The sequence below is a fragment of the Strigops habroptila genome, chromosome 5 (assembly GCF_004027225.2).
Source record: "Strigops habroptila isolate Jane chromosome 5, bStrHab1.2.pri, whole genome shotgun sequence".
Classification (NCBI taxonomy): Eukaryota; Metazoa; Chordata; class Aves; order Psittaciformes; family Psittacidae; genus Strigops; species Strigops habroptila.
The window spans coordinates 30,910,095-30,932,245 of record NC_044281.2 but is presented as its reverse complement, the minus strand read 5'-3'; the positions used below and the strand labels follow the sequence as shown (position 1 = coordinate 30,932,245).

At 41.8% G+C, this 22,151-nt stretch overlaps 1 protein-coding gene across 2 annotated transcripts in view; it reads right to left on the bottom strand.

The window, feature by feature from the left end:
• The window catches only part of CDHR1 (cadherin related family member 1), a 45,015-nt gene extending 23,238 nt beyond the window's left edge, over positions 1-21,777 (bottom strand). The window contains exons 1-10 of one of the 2 annotated variants that reach the window (XM_030488577.1): positions 21,517-21,777; positions 20,657-20,752; positions 11,769-11,914; positions 10,881-10,931; positions 9,857-9,946; positions 9,268-9,354; positions 8,550-8,666; positions 6,729-6,872; positions 3,707-3,785; positions 649-749 (exon numbers count right to left, since the gene is read on the bottom strand). In XM_030488577.1, the coding sequence (XP_030344437.1) occupies positions 649-749; positions 3,707-3,785; positions 6,729-6,872; positions 8,550-8,666; positions 9,268-9,354; positions 9,857-9,946; positions 10,881-10,931; positions 11,769-11,914; positions 20,657-20,752; positions 21,517-21,577 (972 nt within the window). In that variant the 5' untranslated portion in view covers positions 21,578-21,777. The remainder of the gene's footprint in view (positions 1-648; positions 750-3,706; positions 3,786-6,728; positions 6,873-8,549; positions 8,667-9,267; positions 9,355-9,856; positions 9,947-10,880; positions 10,932-11,768; positions 11,915-20,656; positions 20,753-21,516) is intronic. The other variant, XM_030488578.1, reaches the window with a different exon arrangement.
• Positions 21,778-22,151: the final 374 nt, after the last annotated feature.

Genomic DNA, 22,151 nt, shown 5'->3' with positions numbered 1-22,151 from the left:
TGTCTTCCTCATTTTGAGAGCTTAGTAACTCACCCTAGTTGAAAACAGTCCTCTAAAGACAATATAGGTAATCTAATAGAGACAAAGTAATTGCTTGCCTAAAGTGTTGACAAAATAGGAAAGGAAGACAATCTTTAAATTTGCTGTGGTACCACAGGTAGTTGATTTTCACACTGCTGCAAGGACTGCAGCCTTGAAAACTCTGTGAGGAAAACTGTACTTGAGGTATTTAGGCAAATATTTCAAGAAGAAAAATTACACACTTTTTTTTGAGATTTAGTCTGTCATTTCCAGGTTCCGTTTTGCTGTCTAGGTGAGATTAATTTAAACTGGATATATTTTGGACAGACAGGCAAACCTAGTTGGCATTTTTCTCAACTGAAGGATCAATTCCTGTAAAGGCTGTTGTTTCTTTAGACTCAGAGATGAAATTAGGACAAGATGACTTCATTTGAAAGAAGTAATTTGAGACATGAAATATACCAAGGAACAAAACCAGTTTGTTCGGATTTATACTATCTAGCACTCTCCTCAAATATAGGAGTAGTTTCTAAAACAAGTCAAGTCAGCTAAATTGAGCTATTTTAGACAATCATGCCTACTCATAGCATTTAAGACCAACAGACTTCAAGTGGCTACAGAACATACCTGAACTTTTAGTTCATACACTTCTTCCTTGAGCTGATTTGGGCTTTTTATAACAGAAATGGCTCCAGTCGTGTTGCCGATTTCAAAAGAACCTTCACTTCCTGCAATAAAACAAAGATGCTCTAGTTACATGTGACACTTCCTTTTTCTGAGCAAGCACTAGCAATCAACCATACACTTCATTCAGCATATCTTTGTCAATATCTGTATCCATCTGTATTAGTAGATTTGAAACCGCTTTTCAGAAATGAAGCATTTCTATGCCCAGTCACAGTGAGATGAAAACACAGATGAGGGCCAAAAAGGTTTTCCTCCCCTAGGAATGGCTCAGTTGAGCTCTGCCCCTGAGGGCAGCTGCCCTCACTTTCCTCCTTCCCATCCTGGCCAGGTTTCCTTCAAGCCTCAGCAACCAGGCATGCAAATTTGGTATTCATGTCTATTATGCTGTCTTTTTTATATGCTGGTTTAGACAAAAATAGACATTCCTCATTGTAATTAGCAAATGGATAATTAAGTCTCTGAGAAACAAGAACATTTCTCTCACTAATATCAGCTAAGGTGAGAAGTCTGACAGTCTATCTGAAAGAAACATAGTCACTCTTTCTGCAGACAGCATCTCTGGAGAAGCATCTTCTTTCTTTAGATATTCAGTTGTTAAAAAACCTCTCAGCCTCTTGCAAGGCTGTCCTGAAAGAAAAGGGATTTTGGAGAATATGGGGCAAACCTCAGTTTTTTTGCATTGAGACAGAGTATGATACAGACAGGACAGGGCTGCTGGCTGACATTGCTGATTGAGGCAGAGTATGATACAGACAGGACAGGGCTGCTGGCTGACATTGCTGTTGCTGACCTAACTTCCATTGATCTGAAGATCAGTTACACAGCTGCAATCCCTTCAGACCTGGTGAATTTGTGCTGAAGCAAATGCTTGCTTGCAGAGAGGCAGCATGTCTCATCACAATGTCTGCATCCATCTCTCCATTATGCCCAGGGAGGGGACAAGCCAGCAGCTCAGGGGGCTCTGCCCTGCTCTGCCAAGGGGCTATGGGCACCAGTAGATGCTACCTCACTCACATGTGGTATTGGTCGCAGCATACGCTTTGTGGCAGAGCCTGCCACTGAAAATGAGAGGAAAATCCTTATAATGAAGGAGATCAAGCCTTCATAAATAAAGGGTTATGACCTGAAACCCCCGTAATTTTTCTTTCTCTCTAACTCAATTCCCATGCTGATTTTTAAACATCTGATAGTATATCATTTTGTTAATACCTGCAATAACTGCAACTTCATTAAAGTACACTGGGTACAACATTGAACAGATATTGACTTATACAATGGTCAATTATTAAGATACATTGGCCCGTAAAGTACATCCTGACTGAGAAGAAGCTTAAGTCAATAGTGGTTTCAAGCCACCATACTTCATGTTATTGTCTAGTTATCACAAGGAAATTGGTACCTCTGAGTACGTAGCATTATGCGTGTTCCTTCATACAGCATGTTCAGAGGATTGGAGTATTTTCTAAAATTATCCCACACTCCCCAGATAAAAAATGCTTATAAAGAATAAATTTCCTGTTTCCTGTTAGTATTTTCTCACCCTTTGACAACCCAGCCTGCAGGTATTTGGATGATGGTTTGCCACAAGTAATGCCAGTGTCTGAGATGAAGGAGCAGATTGGCTGTTCTAATTTTTGTTCTTCAACTTTCTACACATTAAAAGCATATTCCCTTCCCCTCTTTTCCATTTCATGCTAACAAAATCCTGTGTTAACATGCATGAGGAAAGCCTGCTCTCTATTATATTTCATGCTACTTATCTGTCATCTGCCTCCATCTTCATTTTCCACTCTTTACTAATCATTTACCTTTTTTATCCCACACCACCTTTTCAGTCCTTTTCTATTTTCTTTGGAAATCTAATACCTTTCCTCATTAATCCTATTTCCCTTTGATATTTTCCCTGGTTCCTCTGCCTTTGCTTATTCTCCTTACTCAATTTCTCCCTTGTCCAGCATATTTTCATCCCACTTATTTGTTTTTACTCCTCATTCTCCACCTTTCTTTTTACCTTTCCTCATTTTCCATCTATTACCTTTTTTTACCTCAATGTTTCTACCTTCCTTTTACCTATTCTCCTTTATCTATTCCCTTGCATTCAGGAGAAGGAACCTCAGTATGGATCCCATCCTGCATCAAGGCAAAACCTCAATTGCAACCCTCTCTGTTCTCTCTAGACCTTGCTTTTTACACCACATAACACGTGAAGAACTTACTGCATAGCTCTGCAACTAAACTTCAGATTTCTCTTATGAAATTTTGGGATCTCTCACACCTGGGAGTTGGGGTGCCCACTTGCTGTGGAAATCTTGTTTTTGGAAGAAGAGAGAACTAAACAAAACTAAATTTGTATGCTGGAGTTTAGTTGAGCTAAATTGTTGACTTCACCAGCTAATAAATCATCAATTCAGCCAAGTCATCATCAATTCAGCTAAGTCTCACATTTATGCTATTAAAAGACATATGACAGACACCCTCAGAATAGCTAATGAACAGCATTAATCTTCAGATAACATCTACTTTCTTCCAGTGCAGAGTACAACCACTGTTTCTTCACTTGTAAATGTAACTTCTTCCAAGAATTCAGAAGTTTTACCATTTAGCTACTTTAATCACAATATTAATAAAAATATCCCTCTAGATGCCATGTCTGCATCACCCAATGTATTCTCTTAACTCCCAGATTATAGAGATGCTCAGTAGCAATGAATTAATCTCCCTTCATGCTTTCTGAAACGACAAGCAGGCTACTGATGCCTAACAAATCAGCAGCATTAACAACTCCAAGTGTAGTTCTGTGGAGTGGATAACTAAAACTTAGTGAATTGTATGTTGGCTGTTCTCTGGCAGACCGGGCCCTGGAGTTGTTTGAGGTACCTGACATTATTTCATGAGAGTTTGTCTCAGCTTTATTAAACTCTAGCATATCACATCCTAATGTAATGTCAGATCTGGTTTCGACTGCCCTTCAGATTTCATACAAGACAAGTCTACTCACCGTTCACAATGCTATAATGAATGCTGTTAGGTTTTCCTCTGTCTCCATCAAGAGCAACAACAGTAAGGACTTCAGAGCCCTAGGAAGAAATGGGAAATCACAGTCTGTGTGCTGAGATCAAAGAGCAATGAAATTGCAACTGCATATTAATAAACTGAACTTCTGTAAGTCTTTCTTCAATGAGATGCAGGGGGCAGAGTAGGAACTTTTGCTTATGCTGTATGGGGAACACAACAAAGACAACTGACTCCCACCCAGAAAAATCAGTGCTTAGCTTTGCAGAGCAGGAGTTGAATACTACTCCTTGCACAAACTCTGTTGTTCCTACATCAAGAGTTTTAGTTGTTCCCAGTGATGTCACCCATGCACTGTACCTCCAGACAAAGTGAGGACACCCCCACTGCTGCTATGGACCTGCTGTGCAATCTGCCCTCAAGAGCCTGCTGCCAGCACCATGCCACTGCCTGCACCGATGGCAGAGCAACCCCAGGAGGGCCAAGGCTTGCTGCAGCCTTGGGGCATGCCATATGCCTGCCAAGAGACCAGTGCCAGTTTGCCCAGTGCCCAGCCCTCTTGTCCTTTTTCCAACTCAGCTTTGGGTGAGGACCAGAGAACCAGCAGGAGCACTGCACTGCTCTCTGCATGGGCTGCTCAGTACTCACTGCTGTGCCAGTGCCAACAGCATGGATGTGAAAGAGCTGCAGATTCTGTGTGGCCATGAGTACCTCAGCCCTGGGGTCTGGCTGGGCACAGGAGTAGTTGGAAGCCGTGGCCAGGGAAACCTACCTTAAGCCACAGACTTGGACAGAGGCTTTAGCGTAACCAAACTGAGACCCAAGGTTGAGTTTGGGTCACTACTAAGACGCCCTCCAGAAGCTGCTGTGTAGGCTCCTGGTGTTGCTCTGTGCCCCATGGCTGCGCAGTGTGCTGAGACACAAGCAGCTGCTGAGGAGTCATCAAATCACTTTGGACCTACCTAACTAAGTTCAGACAGGCAGCAAAAGCAAACAGAGATCACAAAGCAACTTGGCCTACAGAACATTTAGGACATTAAATGGTGATGAAAATTACGATTTAACTGTCCTTAAACCTTCACTATCCTTTTTTCTGCACAAGTAACATGGCCATGGGCCATATGTACTTGTGTACTGGAGATCATTTGCTCGTGTGACTACTCCTATCAACTCAGCGGGATGATGACTGTCAGCATTAAAATGCTAACCCAAGTGGCAATGAGCTGTGTAATTTAGGCCTCTCAACCAAAGTTTTACTTTTTGGGGCTGCAAAACCAGGGAACACTAAAGTAACTGTCAGTTAATCACAAATGGCAACATTTTCATGACAGCCCTTGAGTGAATTTTTCAAACAAGCAAGTCTCTGTTAGAGCAACTGGAAATACAGAACTGTATCTATTATCATTTATGCTGGAAGCTGCAATAAAATCTGTCTACTGGGCAAAATGCAGTGCAGTCCCTTTGAAAGTGACAGAGTACTTATAAATCCTGACAACTCCACCAAGGAGAAATGAACCAAGTTTACAAAATTAACACCACACGTGCAAACAACACTAAAATCAGCTAGTGTCTCTCTCTCTCTAGAGTTCATTCTAATAGCAAAACCCACACTGAGAAGGACCTATTCGTGCTTCCATCATTATAATATCATAATGGTGTAAGTTATGAGCTCAAGCTGGATGTAATTAACATTTATTGACTCCCATTTCCATAGTAAACACTAACTTGTGTATGCACCTGATAGTTATTTCAAGATCTATACCTAGCTATGCAGAATAAATCAATATACATAATATTATTCATTACAAACATCTGCAAAGTACACAAGCATTACTTCTCTGCTCTGCTGAAATGTAACAGCCTATGCGCTGAACTGCAATATACAGTCATACAAAGGCTGCAGTGTACATTGGAGTTCTGGGCAGAAAGTAAAGACATCATCTTTCCTGTAACTCCAGGGGAGATCAGTATGCAATCACACTGCCAAAGAGAGCAATAGTCTAAAGTTGGGTAATTTCATGAGTATATACCATTTCTCATCCTATGTATGAAGAAAATTTTAATTAAATCTTCTGTATCAGGGTGAAAGCTGATCCATACACGATATCATGCCATTGCTTAGATATAAAGAAAATTTATTAGTTTGCAGCTTCAAGAATATGTGGTTGAAAGCATCATGGTAGATATAATTAATTATTTGCTAAAATGATATTTTTTTAAGTAAATCTGCCATTGGGCATTTCTGAGGTGATGGTACAACCAGGATCTCAGTGTACTCCTTGGATTCTGTGTCCGTGATAGATACAAAGTGATATCTTCACTAGCAGACACATGACAACAAATGCAGCGTCACCACTTGTAAGTAGTTCTCCTAAGTATGTCCCTGCTTGCTTGATCACCTGCTGGGTTTTAGGCCTGGGAGGACTTCCTGGCCCATTCTGCCTGTCTAGCCATCACTGAGCAGAAAGTATCCTGCATTTTGGGGATGTCAGGATTGCTTCTCCCCAGGTTATGTCCATGGGACAGCACAAAGAGTCTAGAGCAGTTGGGAATAAATTCTCGCCACACCTTGCACAAGCAGTTGTTGGTACTGGAGTGATCAGCTATTAAATAAAAGCACTGTGAAGCCAATCAGCACATAAACACACAAAAGTTTCTAGCATGATGTGTTTGGATGAGGTAACTGGCAATCTGCTTAAGCCTTCAGCTAAGTGCCTTTGCAGGTCTCAGCTATGGAAGAGCTCTTAGTCACTGCCTGGGCTTAGACCAACATAAATGGCAGAATTCTTCTTGACTTTAACGACAGCAACAGAAAGCCTTGCGTGGCAAATTTGCAATGGATATAAATAAGAACAAATCTGAGATTCGGTCAGCTCATTGCACCTAGGAGTCAAGTCAGAGTTTAGGTCCCAGTCTCCAACAAAGCCTGTGGTAGAAACCATAGGGCCATTACCACCGAGATGTGAAAAATTGCATTTGTTCTCCTACAGGCGAAAACCAGCACTTACTGCGAGCGTATCCTCATAAACATATCCATAGTAGGGAGTCCCGATGAACATGGGAGGAGTGTCCTGAACGTCCTCCACATTGACAGTAACTGTTGTTGTGGCTGAAAACACTTTGTTGTCTCCCCGGAGCTTCCCACCACCATCCTAGAAGAGAAGTCATCAGATCCCTCTGCTGAAACATGTCTGCAAATCAGCTGCAGGCATCTCATGAGCTTTCAGAAGCCCAGTGCCAGGAATCCCTTTGCTCTCTCAATACACAGATTAATATCTGCTGCTCTATTCCCTTCTCCTTTCCATTTGTCTGCTCCCACTCTGATGAGGAAGACAGCCCACAGTATCTCAGAAGTAATTTCTTATATTAAAAATGGTTGTGCCAATATATGCAGTCATACATGATCTTTTATCAAGAACACAGGGGACAGGAAATTCAACGGTCGTTTTTTGTTTTTTGGGGTTTTTTCCAGAGAAAATGCTAGAAACTGATGCAAAAAGTTAGCGGCTAAGGTCTACAGCTTTTCATCCCACATGTAGTCATGTCATAAACACAAGACAATGCACAGTAGCAAGGTGATGCATTTCTAGAGGGAAATTAAATAGTGCACATGATCAAAGTCTCCTAGGGCCTCTTACGTGATAAAGTGAAAGCACGGAGGAGCTGTGCAGCCAAGAACTGTTAGATAGCCAAAGTGTATAAACAGTCTCTGGGGACTTGACTACAATCAACTCTGTTCTACTGATACACAGAGCCAATTAGAAAGATGAGTTGCAATTTCAGAAGCTTTTAACACCCTCAGTCTCAGAGCACCAGCTGGAGGTCAGTAGTCATGCTGCTGTATAAGAGTGTGAATTGTTCAGCATGTCTGCTGTACCAGTCCTAAAATTTCCATTTTTTGGAAAGCACATACTATTTTTTTTCCCTCCTTCCTGCCCAAAAGGCAGTATTTAAGCCAAATTTTGTTACTTCTCCCCAAAAGAACCCTGGCTAAATAAATACATAGAAAGATCTGTACATTTTTCATAATACATAAGAAACTCAAAGTCCCCATAAGTAACAGCAAAATCATCTTTTTTCCACCCCTATGAGTCTATCTGTGTGACAGGTCCCCACAGGATCCTGAGAGACTTTACTTTAGAATCCATAAACTTTTAAAGCCTGTTATGAATCCTCAGCACTGCTGAGAACGACAGTGGCAAGAAGCGATGTGCAGCAATATTTGCAGGATTTGAATAATCTCCTGTCACAAGGCAGTAGAGAAGTAAAATTAAAAAGCATCCACAGACATTTCCAGAGAAGTCATCAGTTATTTGTGCTGCTCCGGGTCCAGCTGTGCTCTGTATCTTGCTATGGCTAATGACTGTGACCCGCACAACCTATCTGCCAGGGGCTTGCTCTTGTTGAAGTAGGGCCATGCCTTGGGCAGCATAATGGAGCCCTGAACTCCTCCATTTGACCAAAGGCTGATGCCTCTTGAAGCCAGGGCTGCATACACCAACCCTTCACTTCTAGGTGACTCTCAAAATGCATAGGCGACTTTCTGCAGTGGGGCACACTATCCTGACACTGAGGCCAAGCGAAATGTAGGAAACCCTGTGCCAAATACCTTCAGACGTTGTTCAGCAGCTCACACCGGTCATCTTTCCCTACTCACTTTTCCATGTTACCTCCCACACCTCCAGGTGTTACAGAGAGAGTGATGCTGCTCATGAATCAGTATTATGATTCATGTTTCAGCAACCCCTTAAGTCACACTTGTATTCGAACTAATCAATCCTATTCAAATACAACCCCCTACCTCCTCTAGTTTGATAAAAGCTTTATACCTTGGCTACAATGACAACAAAATGTGTTCGTGATTTCTCATAGTCCAGGGTGACCCCTGTTTTGATGCGTAGGACACCACTGTGACGGTCTATTGTAAACTTATTAGCATGGATGTTCTAGAAGAAAAGAAATGAAGAAACAGAGAGAGATTACAGGTATGGAAATAACACTGCCCTAGGGATTCATCTTTTATTTCATCTGCTAAGGGAAAAGACTAGAATAATGATATGGCTTGGGTGAATAATGTGTCTGATGAATTTCACCTCTGTGTGTTTATGAACAATTCATGAACCAACCACGAGTCTCACATTATTCAGAATAAATTAGTTACCTGCAATGTAGATTTTTTTAATCTTTTAGTATTTTATTGTGAAACCTTAAACTTTGGTTAATACAGCTCATTGAATGGAAAGAGGTAGGGAGGCCTGACAGAAAAAATGATGAGGGCAAAAGGAAAAAGAAAAAAGGTTTTTTTCCCTTCGAGTTCCAAACTTCTACTGGCCTTAAAAAAAAAGCAGGAAGTTTGTATGCATAGATTATTGTTAGTAGAGTGGCATTTTGGTGAACTTTGCAATATATAAATAAAACTTTAAAGTACAAAATTGGTCCTATAGGGACTAATAGCAGTCCCAATCCTAAAAATCTTTTTTTTTTAACCTGATTTCTGAGATCTCCGTAAATGGGAGATGATTTTTGAAGATAGAGGTAATACCTTACCTGCAAGAAGTAGGTGATACTTCCTCCAGAACCTGTGTCTTTGTCCACTGCCTTAGTCTTAAAAATACTGCTGCCAGAAGGAGTGTTCTGTGACCAGAAAGAGTTATCAGAGTCTCACAGAAGTGGAATACAAGGTAAGTTAGAAGAAGTGAAAAATGAGCATGCAAGGAGGTAGAAAAAGAGAGTGATGGTAGAAAGAATACAAATGCATTGAGGGAACCAAAAAGCAGAAGGAGAAGAGGCAAAAGATTAAAAATGGAGGAAACTGGAGAACAAGAAGGAAGAAACACTTTTGGGAGTAAAAATGACAGAAAATTTCAGCTAAGATAGAGTTCATCTTATTCCCTCTGAAGTCAAGTCTAAAAGCTCTCAGTGACTCACATCTTGGAGCTTACCCACAGAATAGCACACTTAAAGTACCTACAGAGTTATTCCCTAAATTTGGAGTGAATATTAAATATCTACCCAAACCCTAAACCAAAAGAATGCAAGTTAGTCCTGCACATCTTGTTATTTTACTGAAAACATACTAGCTCCTCTTTACATCATATTGATATATACTTCCAGTATGCAAAGGAACTTCACCAACCTCTGGGACCTGGACTATGTAAGGTGTATTGATGAACTCTGGGCTCTCATCATTAGCATCCGTTACAAGGATCCTGACTTTTTCAGATACCTGGAGTAGAATACGAAGAGCATATTAGGACTCAAGCTGATTTTCAACATGTACCTGTTCATATTCCTACTAAGTCAAAGTCAAAGGCAATGAAAAATTATGTTGTAATAGAATATCTTTGCACTACTAAAAATGAGTACTTAAAAGAAAATACCATTTGGTTTCCCACTATTTGATCCCACTATTTCCTATTTACAGAGGTTGCCAGGGCAGTTGCAGATGTAGGACACTGGCATGTCCCAAAAATTTGTTGCAGTAATCTCAATTAATTTGTTTGAGATGAGGAAGGGCTCTAGAGTTATCCAGTCTTATTTATAGTAAGTGTCCCACTTTTGTGGCACATCTAGTGATGAAGCCCAGGTCTATACCCTGGCTGTGACAGCATCTGTCTATAAACTGAAAATGTTAAGTAGAACTAGGATTGGATGTTTGTGCACTGCCTCAGATAAGTCCTCAAATTAGATGTGATGAAAGCTTTACTGAGCAGCAGACAAGACACCCCCCACCATCACCACCTTTGTCTAAGCAAATCTTCTTAATGTCACGCTAGAGGAACATTGTGGAGGTGGAGGGACAGTCAGTTCTTGGGTGTCCCATGTTAGTTCCTATAATGACATACATTTCTCCAAAAAGCCTTCAGATCTTTCTTAGGTATGAATACTATTGAGCTGAGAGTGAAACTTCATAGGAAACTGCTGTAATTCTGCAGGACACTAAGTCAGTCTTTCAGCTCACACTACATTGTAATTATCCTCTAATATCTGAGCAAGAAGCTGAAGTGAGACTTGAGTTCAGTGGCTCTTGAAAGAGGAGGTAAGACTCTAATGAGATTATGTTTTCTGATAAAATGAGAAAGTCCCTGTAAGGCAATTTAATAGGAGGAGGTATGTGGAGACAGACAGTATTACAAGCTACAGCATAATTAAATACTTACTGTACTCAGGCCATCTGAAATACTGACAATAACTTCAATCTCATCTTCCTTCTGTAATCCAAGAAAATTCCTTTGTTAGAGAGATAGTGTTTGCCCTGATTGGAAAAGGGACTGCAGATTTAAATGTGTCTCAGCAGGTAGATGGAAGTAACAATTAATAACATAAAGCAATCACAGCAGAGGCCAGGAAGACTCCTCAGAGGCTTCAGCTGTGGGGCTCCTTGAACTTTCTGTGGCTACTACCAGGAAATGGTTGGTCCCTGTTGTCCTTTAAAATGCTAGGAAAAATCAGTCATCTTGTTCAAGAAATACTCCATAAAAAGGTACATTTGGTTCAAAACTATTTTGTTCCAGTATACAGTATTTTGAAGGGTATAATAAGTACTGTATACCCTTCCTTGTGAAGGAAACTTGAAGGGTTCAGTGGCTGTATTCCCAGAATAAGGCTGCCTTTAGGCCACTGTTGCTGGGAACATCTTTACCCCACATGGTTGCACGGGCTGAAGGGCTGTGATGTAACTAAAGAAGTATCCTGGAACACTACAAATCTCTACTTCCTCCTAATGACAGCAGAGTCCATGTCTGAGGACTAGAGGACTCTAACTGCCCCTAAGTTCTTGATTGAGTGCAGTTGGGAGAAGATAGGAATAAAGAGTAAACTTCTCTTTTGGAAAAAGCTGGACAGACAGCTGCCGAAAATTTTGATAGCAGTGTCAGTGGCACAAGTCAACTGAAAACCAACTTAATGAGTGAAGCACAATGTCTCAGAATTGCTAAGCATATTACATGTTTTGGGGAAAAATAAGTTGGCATTGTCCCTCAAGCTACAGATCAAAGTAAACTGAAGGACATTCCATGAACACATGGGGTGGTGCCATTTCACCGTACCTCTCTGTCAAGCTCCTCAATCAGCATAACGTTTCCAAGATTCTTGTCAACAGAGAAGTAGCGTCTTGATCCAGCTTCATAGGCCAGGCTGTACGTCACGGGATCTCCTTCTGGATCAGTTCCATTAAGAGTGTACACATGGGTACCTGAAAAATTGGCATTCAACAGCATTTCCCTGTGGTTACTTCACTCGGTGAATATTTCATAGGTCTGTTCCTTAGGAACTTATCTACACTGCAGTGGGCAAATTTTTTCTGAATCAAACCCACTTACTGGGAAATAGGAATAGTAGACAGTTCAATACTCCTGATTGACGCTTTTTAGACTACTGGTTAAACCAAGTTTATCAGTGCTGGTTGCTCTCACTTCAGGACCTTTCTGTGCCTAGATCAACACCGTTCACATCATTGTGTTTACATAGATGGCAAGCTCTTGACTAACTCTCAGCCCAGGTGAGTCAGAAGTGGTGCTGTTGTAGGACTGGGTGACAATCTCAGCAGTATCAAGGGCCCTCCCTCATTTACCTCTGCTCTACAGGAACAATGAAATTGCGAAGCAGCAGGCAAAGGATCTGCTAATGGAAAACAGCACTCCCATAGGAGTGGACCCAGGCTCCCACGCTCAGAGATGAAAGGACATTTGCAGACTTTTCCACTTTCAGAAGTAGTTAATGCAAGAGTCTTCTTTCCTGCTTCACTCCCCCTCATTAGCTCCCTCTCATGAAATTCTCTACTTGACACACCCACTCATGCTCATATCAATGAATAAATTCTCCAAACTCATCAATGTATTTCCTTCACAGGCTGGGGAAAGAGAGATTGATATTTCTATTCCTTAACACTTGAGAAGTTGGTGCCAGTTTTTCCAGTAAACTAACATTGTTTATCACAAGTGATACTTCCTGGGGAGTTACAACACCCACGTTTTCAAAACATGGTAAGGGTTTATCAGTATTATTTTTTTAAACTTGCATGCCTGTCATTCTACTGTGCATTAATATCTCCATCCATATAACTTCAAACACTTTAAAAATATCAGTTAAATAAGCCTGAAATATAAACCACTGTTGTTTCCTTGCAATCGACTGTGCCTTGTGTATGTTACCTGAGGTATTCAAGTTGCAGAGGTTCAGAACAGAAACTCTGCTTTACATATAACAAAGTTCTCTGCACTGGAAATACTGTAGCCAAGTGACTCACTGGTTCTAGTGAGTTTTACTTGTGCACGGGACTCAAAGATATGATGGAAGGATCCCTGCTAAGAAAGCATAAAGTGAAGGAAGAACACTGTTAAAGGGAACTCAGAGGACTCCAGTTTTGACTGGAGTCTACTCTGGCCCTGAGTTGAGAAATTTTTAATTCTGTATTCAAAAGTCATAACCTTTTTCTCATACCCCCTCTGCAATAGCAGTGGAGTTTTTCACTGACCAGATCCATAAGCTTCTGTTAAGCTTTGGTTAAGGTCCTGCCCACAGCACTGACAGGTCAGCTTTTTGAATGTTTCCTCAGTTTTGCAATGCAACCTTTCATTCCTCGTTTGCTTATTCATTGACATGCAAAATGTGAAGCAAACAGATCAGTGGGCTTAACGGATGTGCAACATTCAGGCTTCAGTGGTGATACTTAGAAAACATGGCTGTTGTCTTTGCATAGCAAGAGATTATGCCAAGCCATGTGGGATCTGTGCTCACTTATGAGTAACCTCTCTTATGATAATTACCAGGGCAATATTTGTCTGACTTTGTACAGAAAATGTTCACGTTGCAAAAACCAATGGGCCTACAGGAGCTCAAATCACAGACCCTGTTATAAGCTAGCTCAGCCAGCCAACAAATATTCAAGATTTGCAAAACAGGTTCACAAAACTACAAAACACTTTCCACATTTTTCTTGGAATCTTTCCCACAAAACAGAGTAGAAAATAACAACACATCTGTAACTGAGATCCCCCAAGATTATGAGGGAAAGACAATGAGTGGTATGATGAGACACTTCTCTGATTGGAACTGAACTGTGTAAGTACAAAGAAATGCAAGGAGAGAAATAAACTGGGATAATATAGTGTCCTGAAAGGAAACTTGCATCCTGATATAGCTGTCTACATAAGAGACAGAAATTTCAAGCCTGTTGAAGGTTCTGCAGTGCCAGCACTGACTGCATTTATTCTTGTTTTTCAAAAGCTTTGTCTTAATACCACATCTGGGGCCAAATGGAGAATTCAGGTGTCAACTGCCAGCACTTCACCGGCATCATTATGAATAATACAGTGCTTTTCTTCAGCCTTTTTTTGGTCATTAGAAGTTTTTACTACTTAGCTGTTTTTCTGCCCTTTTTCTTCACTTTTCCTGTCCCTTCCACTTTATATACCACTGGCTGTTCTGCGTGTTTTAGCTCATGCGGATGTCTGCTCAGCAGCTGCTGAGCAGTGCTGCCTGTGCAGTAGAGAAACAGGATGGTCTTCATAAACCGCATCTGGGGTCTCATGGAACTTGCGGGCAACAAGCAGGCACAAGGTCTAGTTCTGTGAGTGGGGCTGCTCTGAACTATCCACCCTGGTAGTACATGAACAGAACATGTGCTAGAGTAGAATAGACTATGAAAGTTTAGATGAATACGTTTGAACCTGGGCTGCTTCTTCCAATCTCACAATTTTCTCAGAATTTTCTTATACAGAAAACAGGAATTTTCTTGATGCTAAAGGTAAGAAGAAACATTGGTATTGGTACAGACTCAGATTACTGAGGTTTCTGAGCAAGTAATGAAGGACATCATTGATCTTTACACTGGACCGTCTGCTTCTCAGCTAAAGCTGATACTTCTTCATTTTTCATAATACAGGACACTTGTGTTCACTTTAAATTGGATTGTGGATCAAAATTTCTTTTTCTAGCTCATTATAATTTTTTTTTTTCTGAATTGCACAGTACTCTCTGTATCATTAACACCCCTGAGAACACTTCTCAGTACAGTGTTAACGCCAATTAAAAACCTCTTCTCACTGTGCTGCCTCCACTTGCTGAAAAGAAAATAAATGAGAAAAACAGCTAAAATCTTATCAGTGAGTACCAAGTAAACAGCCTCTCCCTGTCAGAAAGATAAGGGAATTGAAGAATCTTTACCTGGAGAGTTAGCAAATGCTGTGTAAGGGCCCCAGTTGGAAAAGCTGGATGCTCTGAGTACCTAAGGGATGGCACAGCAGGCTAGGACAGAAAAGCCCCAGCATGCCGCATGCTGCTCCCTGCTACAGCTGCTTCCCAGGAGCCACTCCAGGCTTTCACTCTTTTTCCTATTCCATCTTAAAAATCATTTGCTCTTTGCTCCTGCCACTGAGGATGAATGGCTGTTCCATGATGCCATTGCTCCATTTTACTCTATTTCTGACTTAAATTTATTCACAGCCAGTCTGGTTTTGCTCTGTTTTTCTCCGAGGGCTGGTTTTGCCCTCTCACTGAAGACACACTCTTCTCTCTGCTGTGCCATACTCAGCAATCAAATCCCCTCCCTGTCAAGCCAAACAAGCCAAGCACATTTTGTCTCATGCTCAACTCCCCATTGTCCTTTGTCACTATAGCTGCGTCTGTTAACAAGATGCTGAGAGGAACATCCCTGGCCGTGCTCCCAGGACAGGACACCTCTGCTGCCAATGTCACAGCAAAAGTCATTCATCTTGCCCAGTTTTTTGTGCCTGCTCTCCACCTGTCTCAGCCAAAGACCCATTTCCCACCAGGAAAGGTAATTGACAGTTAACACAAAACCTACATATGGCTGGTTTACATTCCACGTTCACTCCAAGAAAAGGGGAGCTCAGGCTCCTGGAGGACACAGACCACACACCAAGAATGTGTCCTTTCCCATTCATTACCAGCTACTGCTGCTTCCTGCACACAGCCAGGCGAGTCCTGCTCCCTCCCTGCACCCCAGCAGACTGTGCTGCCTGCAAAGCAGAGACACAGCCAGGATCAGCACCCCAAAAGCCATGGCTGCTACAGCAGCAGCCAAAACTGGCCCTGCAGCTGCAAGAGAGGGAGGTATGGCACCAAGTGCTCATCATGGGGCCCAAACCACCACAGCAGCAATGTGTCCCCATGGCACCCACAGCAACTGACTGGGAAGAAACCATCTGAGGGCAATTTTCAGATGTATCTGCAGTTTCTGTTGGAAGAAAAAATACAAAAGTGAAGGCTGAAACACCTGTGAGTTATCTGTGCATGTCTGTGTAGTGCTCTCTTTGCAGTGGGGCTCTGTTTTGTGCAGTGTCAGCTCTGCTGCAGTGATGCAGAAGGCAGGCTGTGGCTTACAGTTTTAGTCTGGAAGCTTCTAGTTTTCTTAGGGGGAAGATTTTAGTTTCTGCAAGAAGTTGAATGTTTTTGCACCTTCAAAATTTTAGCCTTTCTGGAACCATCTGAATGTGATGTCTTGGTGGGTCTCTAGATTTCAAGACACAACTTCGGATAAATTGTCCAGATCTGTGTCCTTTCTAGTCACAAAGGAATTATCATTTTGAGAAAAAAAAAAGAAAAAAAGTGTGTAAATTCTTCCACTCAGATGGTTTTGGTGACAAGGAGGGCTGGAAATTGTGGGCAGAAAAAATTCCTTGCAGGTTCAGCTATTATGTCTGTGAAGGATGAAATACAGAAACACATACAGAGAGATGGCAGAGTGCCAGGGCGGGATTGCTGAGAGCTGAAGGAAGGACTAGGAAACACATTAGCAGGGATTCTCACCAGTCTGGGGAGAATCAGTGGATCAGGGTGATAGAAACAGGGAAGGAACGATGGGTAACAGAGGGGACAAGAGGGCTCTCCACAGCCAGCTATGAATGATGGGAAGAAATGAGACCAGGAGTGTGTAGGAACAACAGGGGAAACTTGAAGGGTGAAGGGACCTGAAGTGGTCAGCCAGTGGTACGTAGCTGGCAGTTGTAGCTTTGATCAAAGAACTGTGAATGCAAACTGGCTTTACATGGCAGGGAGCGCACACTTGGGCGCACGGGGGAAAAAGAAAGGAAAAACACAAGGATGAGAAGCATGCAAAGATCTCTAGGGCATTGATGCTGCTTGGGCTTTGAAAAAGTAATGAACTTAGGCCTTCTCAGTATGCTTCAATCCCTTGGCTTTGCAGCTGTTCTCAGTCCCACTCTGTCCTCACTATGAGGGCTTACAGGGATTAATGAGGTACGATGAAACAACCAACCTGAAATAGCATCCCACACATGCCGTAAGACCTTGATTAGGAGCACATGTACTTTTTGTATGTACACAGGCAACTCTTTGCAAAGTGCTAATCACCCATCTACCCTGCCAAAGAGCCACATAAACTGCAACTGCTATTTCAGTTCATAACTTTTCCCATTCTTAAATCTGGCACTGGAAGAGGCTGCTGTTCTGGCCCTTCTTACCTCAAGGGGTCTCATACTCTGCAGCAACAAATGGGATCTGGGAATCTGCAGCCACTTTAAAGCTTTCATACAGAAATAGTATTTGCTCTTTTTAAGATAACTTATGTCACAGCGTATGTAACTTGGTACATACAAGATACATAACAACTATCTGTAAGTAAGCAAAATTGCATAAGGGAGAAGAAGGTCAAGTTAAGGAAGATATAAGCAGGATAATGTGATTTTCTTGAATTTGATGCATTCATGCAGCCTCAGCACTGCAATGTCTCTTTCTATAGTCACAAAGAGAATCCATCATCTCCTTTCAGTGCTCAAACTGCTGCACGTCCCTTGCCTACAGATGCCTGGGAATATAACTAACACACACCACTTTGCCAACTGCTTGTAATCTCAGCAAAGCCAAAGAATGTAAAATTTCTGGAGTTTATTAAAGCTACTGTCCATGGTATTGCTCAATCAGACACCGGCTGCTGCCAAGAAAAACATCCTGCCTATGACTCCAAATTTTATGTAAGCACAGGGAAGATCTAATGGCAACCTGCCTAATTTGCAGCACCTAAACCTAAGTGAAGCCATCCAGAATCAAACATATGGAAGTTCTAATTCCCCTGTTTTGTCACTGATCATCCTCCTCAAACTGAAAGACAACTGCTGGAGTGTGGATGCTTGGGACTGCACACGTAAATGGGATGCCAGATTCCTTCTCCTCCTTTTGGAGGAGATCAAGGCAGAGCGATGAAGAGTAACAGCCTCCTCTGTGGTGTGAGACCCATCACTAGGGCCACAGAAAAGGATGAGCCTGGAGCCATTTAGCACAGGCAGCATGTGAGCCCTCACTGAGCTCTGGCATGACTGTGGTCTGACGTGAACACTGGTCCTTTCACCCTGCACAAAGCTGAACGCACACCCAGAACTGCAGCATTGAAGTGCTGGTGCTGTCATTTATGCTCTCCCCGGAAGACTCCATGCCAAAGCATCCTCAAGGGGTGGCTGTGTTGACATGGGTGGTGGGAAGCAGCACCAGTGTTCCTTGAGCAAACCCCAAGCAGCCATATTCCAGTGGAATTCCCCAAAGTGCTTTCATGAGAGAGGACCCTGCAGTACTCATGGCTTTTAGTCAAGGTGTTCTGCGAATTAGCCCAAAGAAACACTGGCAGCTATGTGGCAAAGCTACCACATTTGGAATTCTGAAAAGTAAGGTCTTATCTCCCTTTACCAAGAGCTTCTCTAGGCCCTTTGCAAAAGCCTAAGCTCAACACTTCCTAACCTTTCACCTCAGAGAAATGCTTTTGGTGGCACCTTTGGAACTTTAACTCAGAAGCTTCTTCTCTCTTGTCTTTCAAAGCACATTTATACAGCAAATTAGAATTTCAAAGCAACCGATGTAAACACATTCTGGATGAAGCCAGCAGGCATGAGGCACAGCAGCACTGAAGACACAGCAGCTTGAGCTTTTTCACTGCTGCGACCAAATTATAAACTCTCCAGGGACCTATATGTACCTAATCTGGCTGCTAGCATTACAAAAGTGTATGCAAAAGCCCATCATATATTTGTCATAATTCTTCCTTGGGCTAGCTAGAAGAACACTAACCCAGGCTCTAATCCCTCACGCTGCTGTTTTTCTGTGGAGGCATGCACGCTCTCCTTTTTTGCCTGCCTGGAGCCCCAGAGCAGATACACTGTGTCTCAGTGCTGGCAAATTACTGCACTTTGCTGCTGCAGGGAGGGCTGCCATCTGAGAGACCATGTGGTGCTGTGATCCTGATAGGAAGGACATTTCTGACTGTTGCAGCTCTGTGCCATCTTTAGCTCCCCAGCCCCATGCAGGTGGCTGGAGGCTCCCAGCGGTGGCAGGGAGAGGCTGATGCTCTGTAAATGTCTGCGGTCTGGCGCCACACCAGGGGATGAGAGTTTGATGACAAGCAACTTGTACTGCATACGGTTTGAGTAGTGGAGTTGGCAAGCACCACCCCAAACAAACTGAGTCAGGTTTCCATTCTGCGGCTATCTGGCATTACAAGCCTTATCTGCACCATTAGACAAGTGATTCCACTGGCTAATCTTACTCAAGCAATCAGCAGAGCTGTCTGGATCGCCAGGGCTGAGCAAGTGTGGCTTCCACGTGAATCCAGGCAGAAGTACAGCAAAAATTGCAGCACCTTGGTCTGCCTCTGGCTTTTGCAAGTGCCACTACGTTACTGCTGGCCTTCAGCTGAGGTTTCCACCTTAAGCTTGACCAAGCTTATAGCAAATCCCTGCTGCATCATAAGCAAGCTCTTTTTAAGATCTTTGGCTAGATGCGTCACTTCTATGCTATGTCCCACCTTCTCCCCCTCCTCTTCTGTAGTTGAGCAGGCAAAGAAGAAGTCACTGCTTCCCACTCACCCTGTCCTCATCCTCTAGCATGCCCAGTGTGGACCTTGGCTGACACACCACTGGGCCAGAAATGGAGACTTTGAGCAAATGCCAGGTAGCTGCTTCCCAGAGCAATGAGTGACCCTGGTCATGTTTAGGAAGACAAAGGCAGCAGCGTTGGTCTTCCAGACGAGGCTGTGCCCTCTGGACCCTTCCTTCAACCTCACCTCCCCCAGCTGCCTAAACCCTGGGAGGGGTTTGGGTGCAACCCTCTGCCCAGCCATCTCCCTCCTTTATGCATGAGGCAGCTAATAAATAGTAGTCAGTTTGCAATAGCTAAGCACTTTCCTGATTTAGACTGTAAAAGCTACAGACAAACAGGAGCAAATCCTAAACAAAAGCTCAGTGTAATGTTTGAAGAAAAGGTGGTGTTCATCACTGTAATAGATTTTACATAAAATTTTTTTTAATGTTATGAGATTATTCTTTCCCCATGAAAAATATTGATTATAAATAACCTTTTTGTTCTTACTGAATTTTTCTTAATGCAACTACAGTTAAAAGAAGCATAAATAGACCTGCCTGAAAGTGCTGAAAGCTGAAAAATGTATCAATTTTTGAATTTTCAGTAAAACGAACCCTTTTTGAAAAACATGAGTTATTTAGACAAAGCAATTTTCACTCCAAGTAGAAATATTTTCTACCATTTGTACCATAAACATGAAAAATGTGATAACTGTTCAAAGAAAATCATGCCTCTGTTACTTTTCAATGTACAGCTTGCTTTTATCAAGGCTGATAAAATTACTGGCAACTAGGCTTTCTTCTCATATGCATCTACAGTTTGGTAAGAAGTCTCTCACCCCTATGAATTTATTTCTGATCCCAGACATATCTGTGCTCTGTTGCTGTGAATAGATTGGTGGACCAAGAAAAGTGAAGCTAAAATTCATGTTTTAAATTACAGCTACAATTCAAACATGTCATTTTAAATTCAGGCCAATTAGAAGCTTGAGAGAAAAGCATACAAGACCACAGTATATAACAATAACTGACAGCAAAATATATGTTGCTAATCAAAAGAGCAAGAAGGTCCAGTTTCAGAATTTAAACATACTAATTTTAATACTGACCAACAGGTGTGTCCTCCGAAAGGCTGAGAAGTGCCATGTTCCCATTTGTGCTTCTGGCTCCATTATCAAAGAAATAGGGGGCATAATTTGCCTGAACTGCAATTAAAACAAAACAGAAGCCAAATAAAAGCATTTTGTAGGTGGCAGTTATTTGGCTTTGTTACCTGACTTTCAGTAAACGTGAGCTGTTTGGGTAATACTATGAGTGTGTAACTTACATATTTGCTGCAATGGACTTTCAGAACTATATCTGTGCAGATATTTTAAATAATATTACTTGTACCTGTTGCTGTGCCAGTATTCACACAGCAGCAAATAGAGGAAGAGTATATGGAAAAAAAACCCCCAAAACCAACAGGAACAAACCAAACCAAGTAGCAGGGTCTCTTTAAAAAATCTCAATCACAGACAGCTTCATTGCAAAATTAACCTTTTCAGCTTCCAATGCCTGTACACCTCTCATCTACTCTACACATGTAAGTCTGAAACTTTCCCAGTGCCTCAGTACGTTACCCAGTAATCTAACCACATTGTGTCTTAAAACTATGCCTACTGCATGAGCAATTACCCAGAATTAAATAGTTACTTACTTGCTGCCAGACCACAGCAAAGTTAAAAAAAAAAAAAAGGAAACAACAAATTAGTTGTCATTTTACTGACTGACTGTTAGAGCTTCAAAATAGCCCATTTGAAACGAAACTCTGAATTATAAACACAGAGGGTAACATTTGCACAGGGATCAGTTGCCAAGGAAAATATTTCAGGACAACATTACCACATCAGTAAGGATTACTACAGCATTTAAGGTTATGCTTGTATCCTCCTGCATTTTTATTTAACAAATTGATTATTGTACTCACCCAGGCAGACGTGCACCAAACTGAGAAATAAGGAGGGGCTGAAATGCCTTACATGCTTCATCCCACTGCAAAAAGGGTCAATTTCTTCTCTGTTTCAAGGTGTGGGGTTTTTGTTTTGTTTTGTTTTGTTTTTTTTCTCTCTGAAAGGTCCAGGAAAGTGTCCTTCAGACTGATGTAGTGGAGAAATGTGCAAGAGGCAGTAACAGATGCTAAGATGTTAAGCGGATGACACGTCTTAATTTCTGAGGAATTTAAAGAAGCTCCTTCCTACTACCTAATTAGACCAATTACTTTGCAGGGAGCTGTGGGACTCATTTCTGAGACAAGATCTGGAGGAATCAGTGAACTCTCATAGGTTCTGCTGTTAGTACTGTGTTTGTGCGGTCCAAGCACACAAGTCAGAGAGAAGGTAAAGTAAAAAACCGTTTTCATTCTAAACTGTGTCTTTAATTCTCTAAGCCAGTCCCCTATTTTTGAGAACTAAAAGAGTTTCATCTTTATTGTAGCTTTGGTAATCTTAAGAAACTACAAAGGAAGAAAATCCAACATTAGCAACAAACAATAAATGTGATTGTTACTCATTTAAATGAAAAAATCACATTTATGATAGCAAAAAGTACACAAAATTTCATACT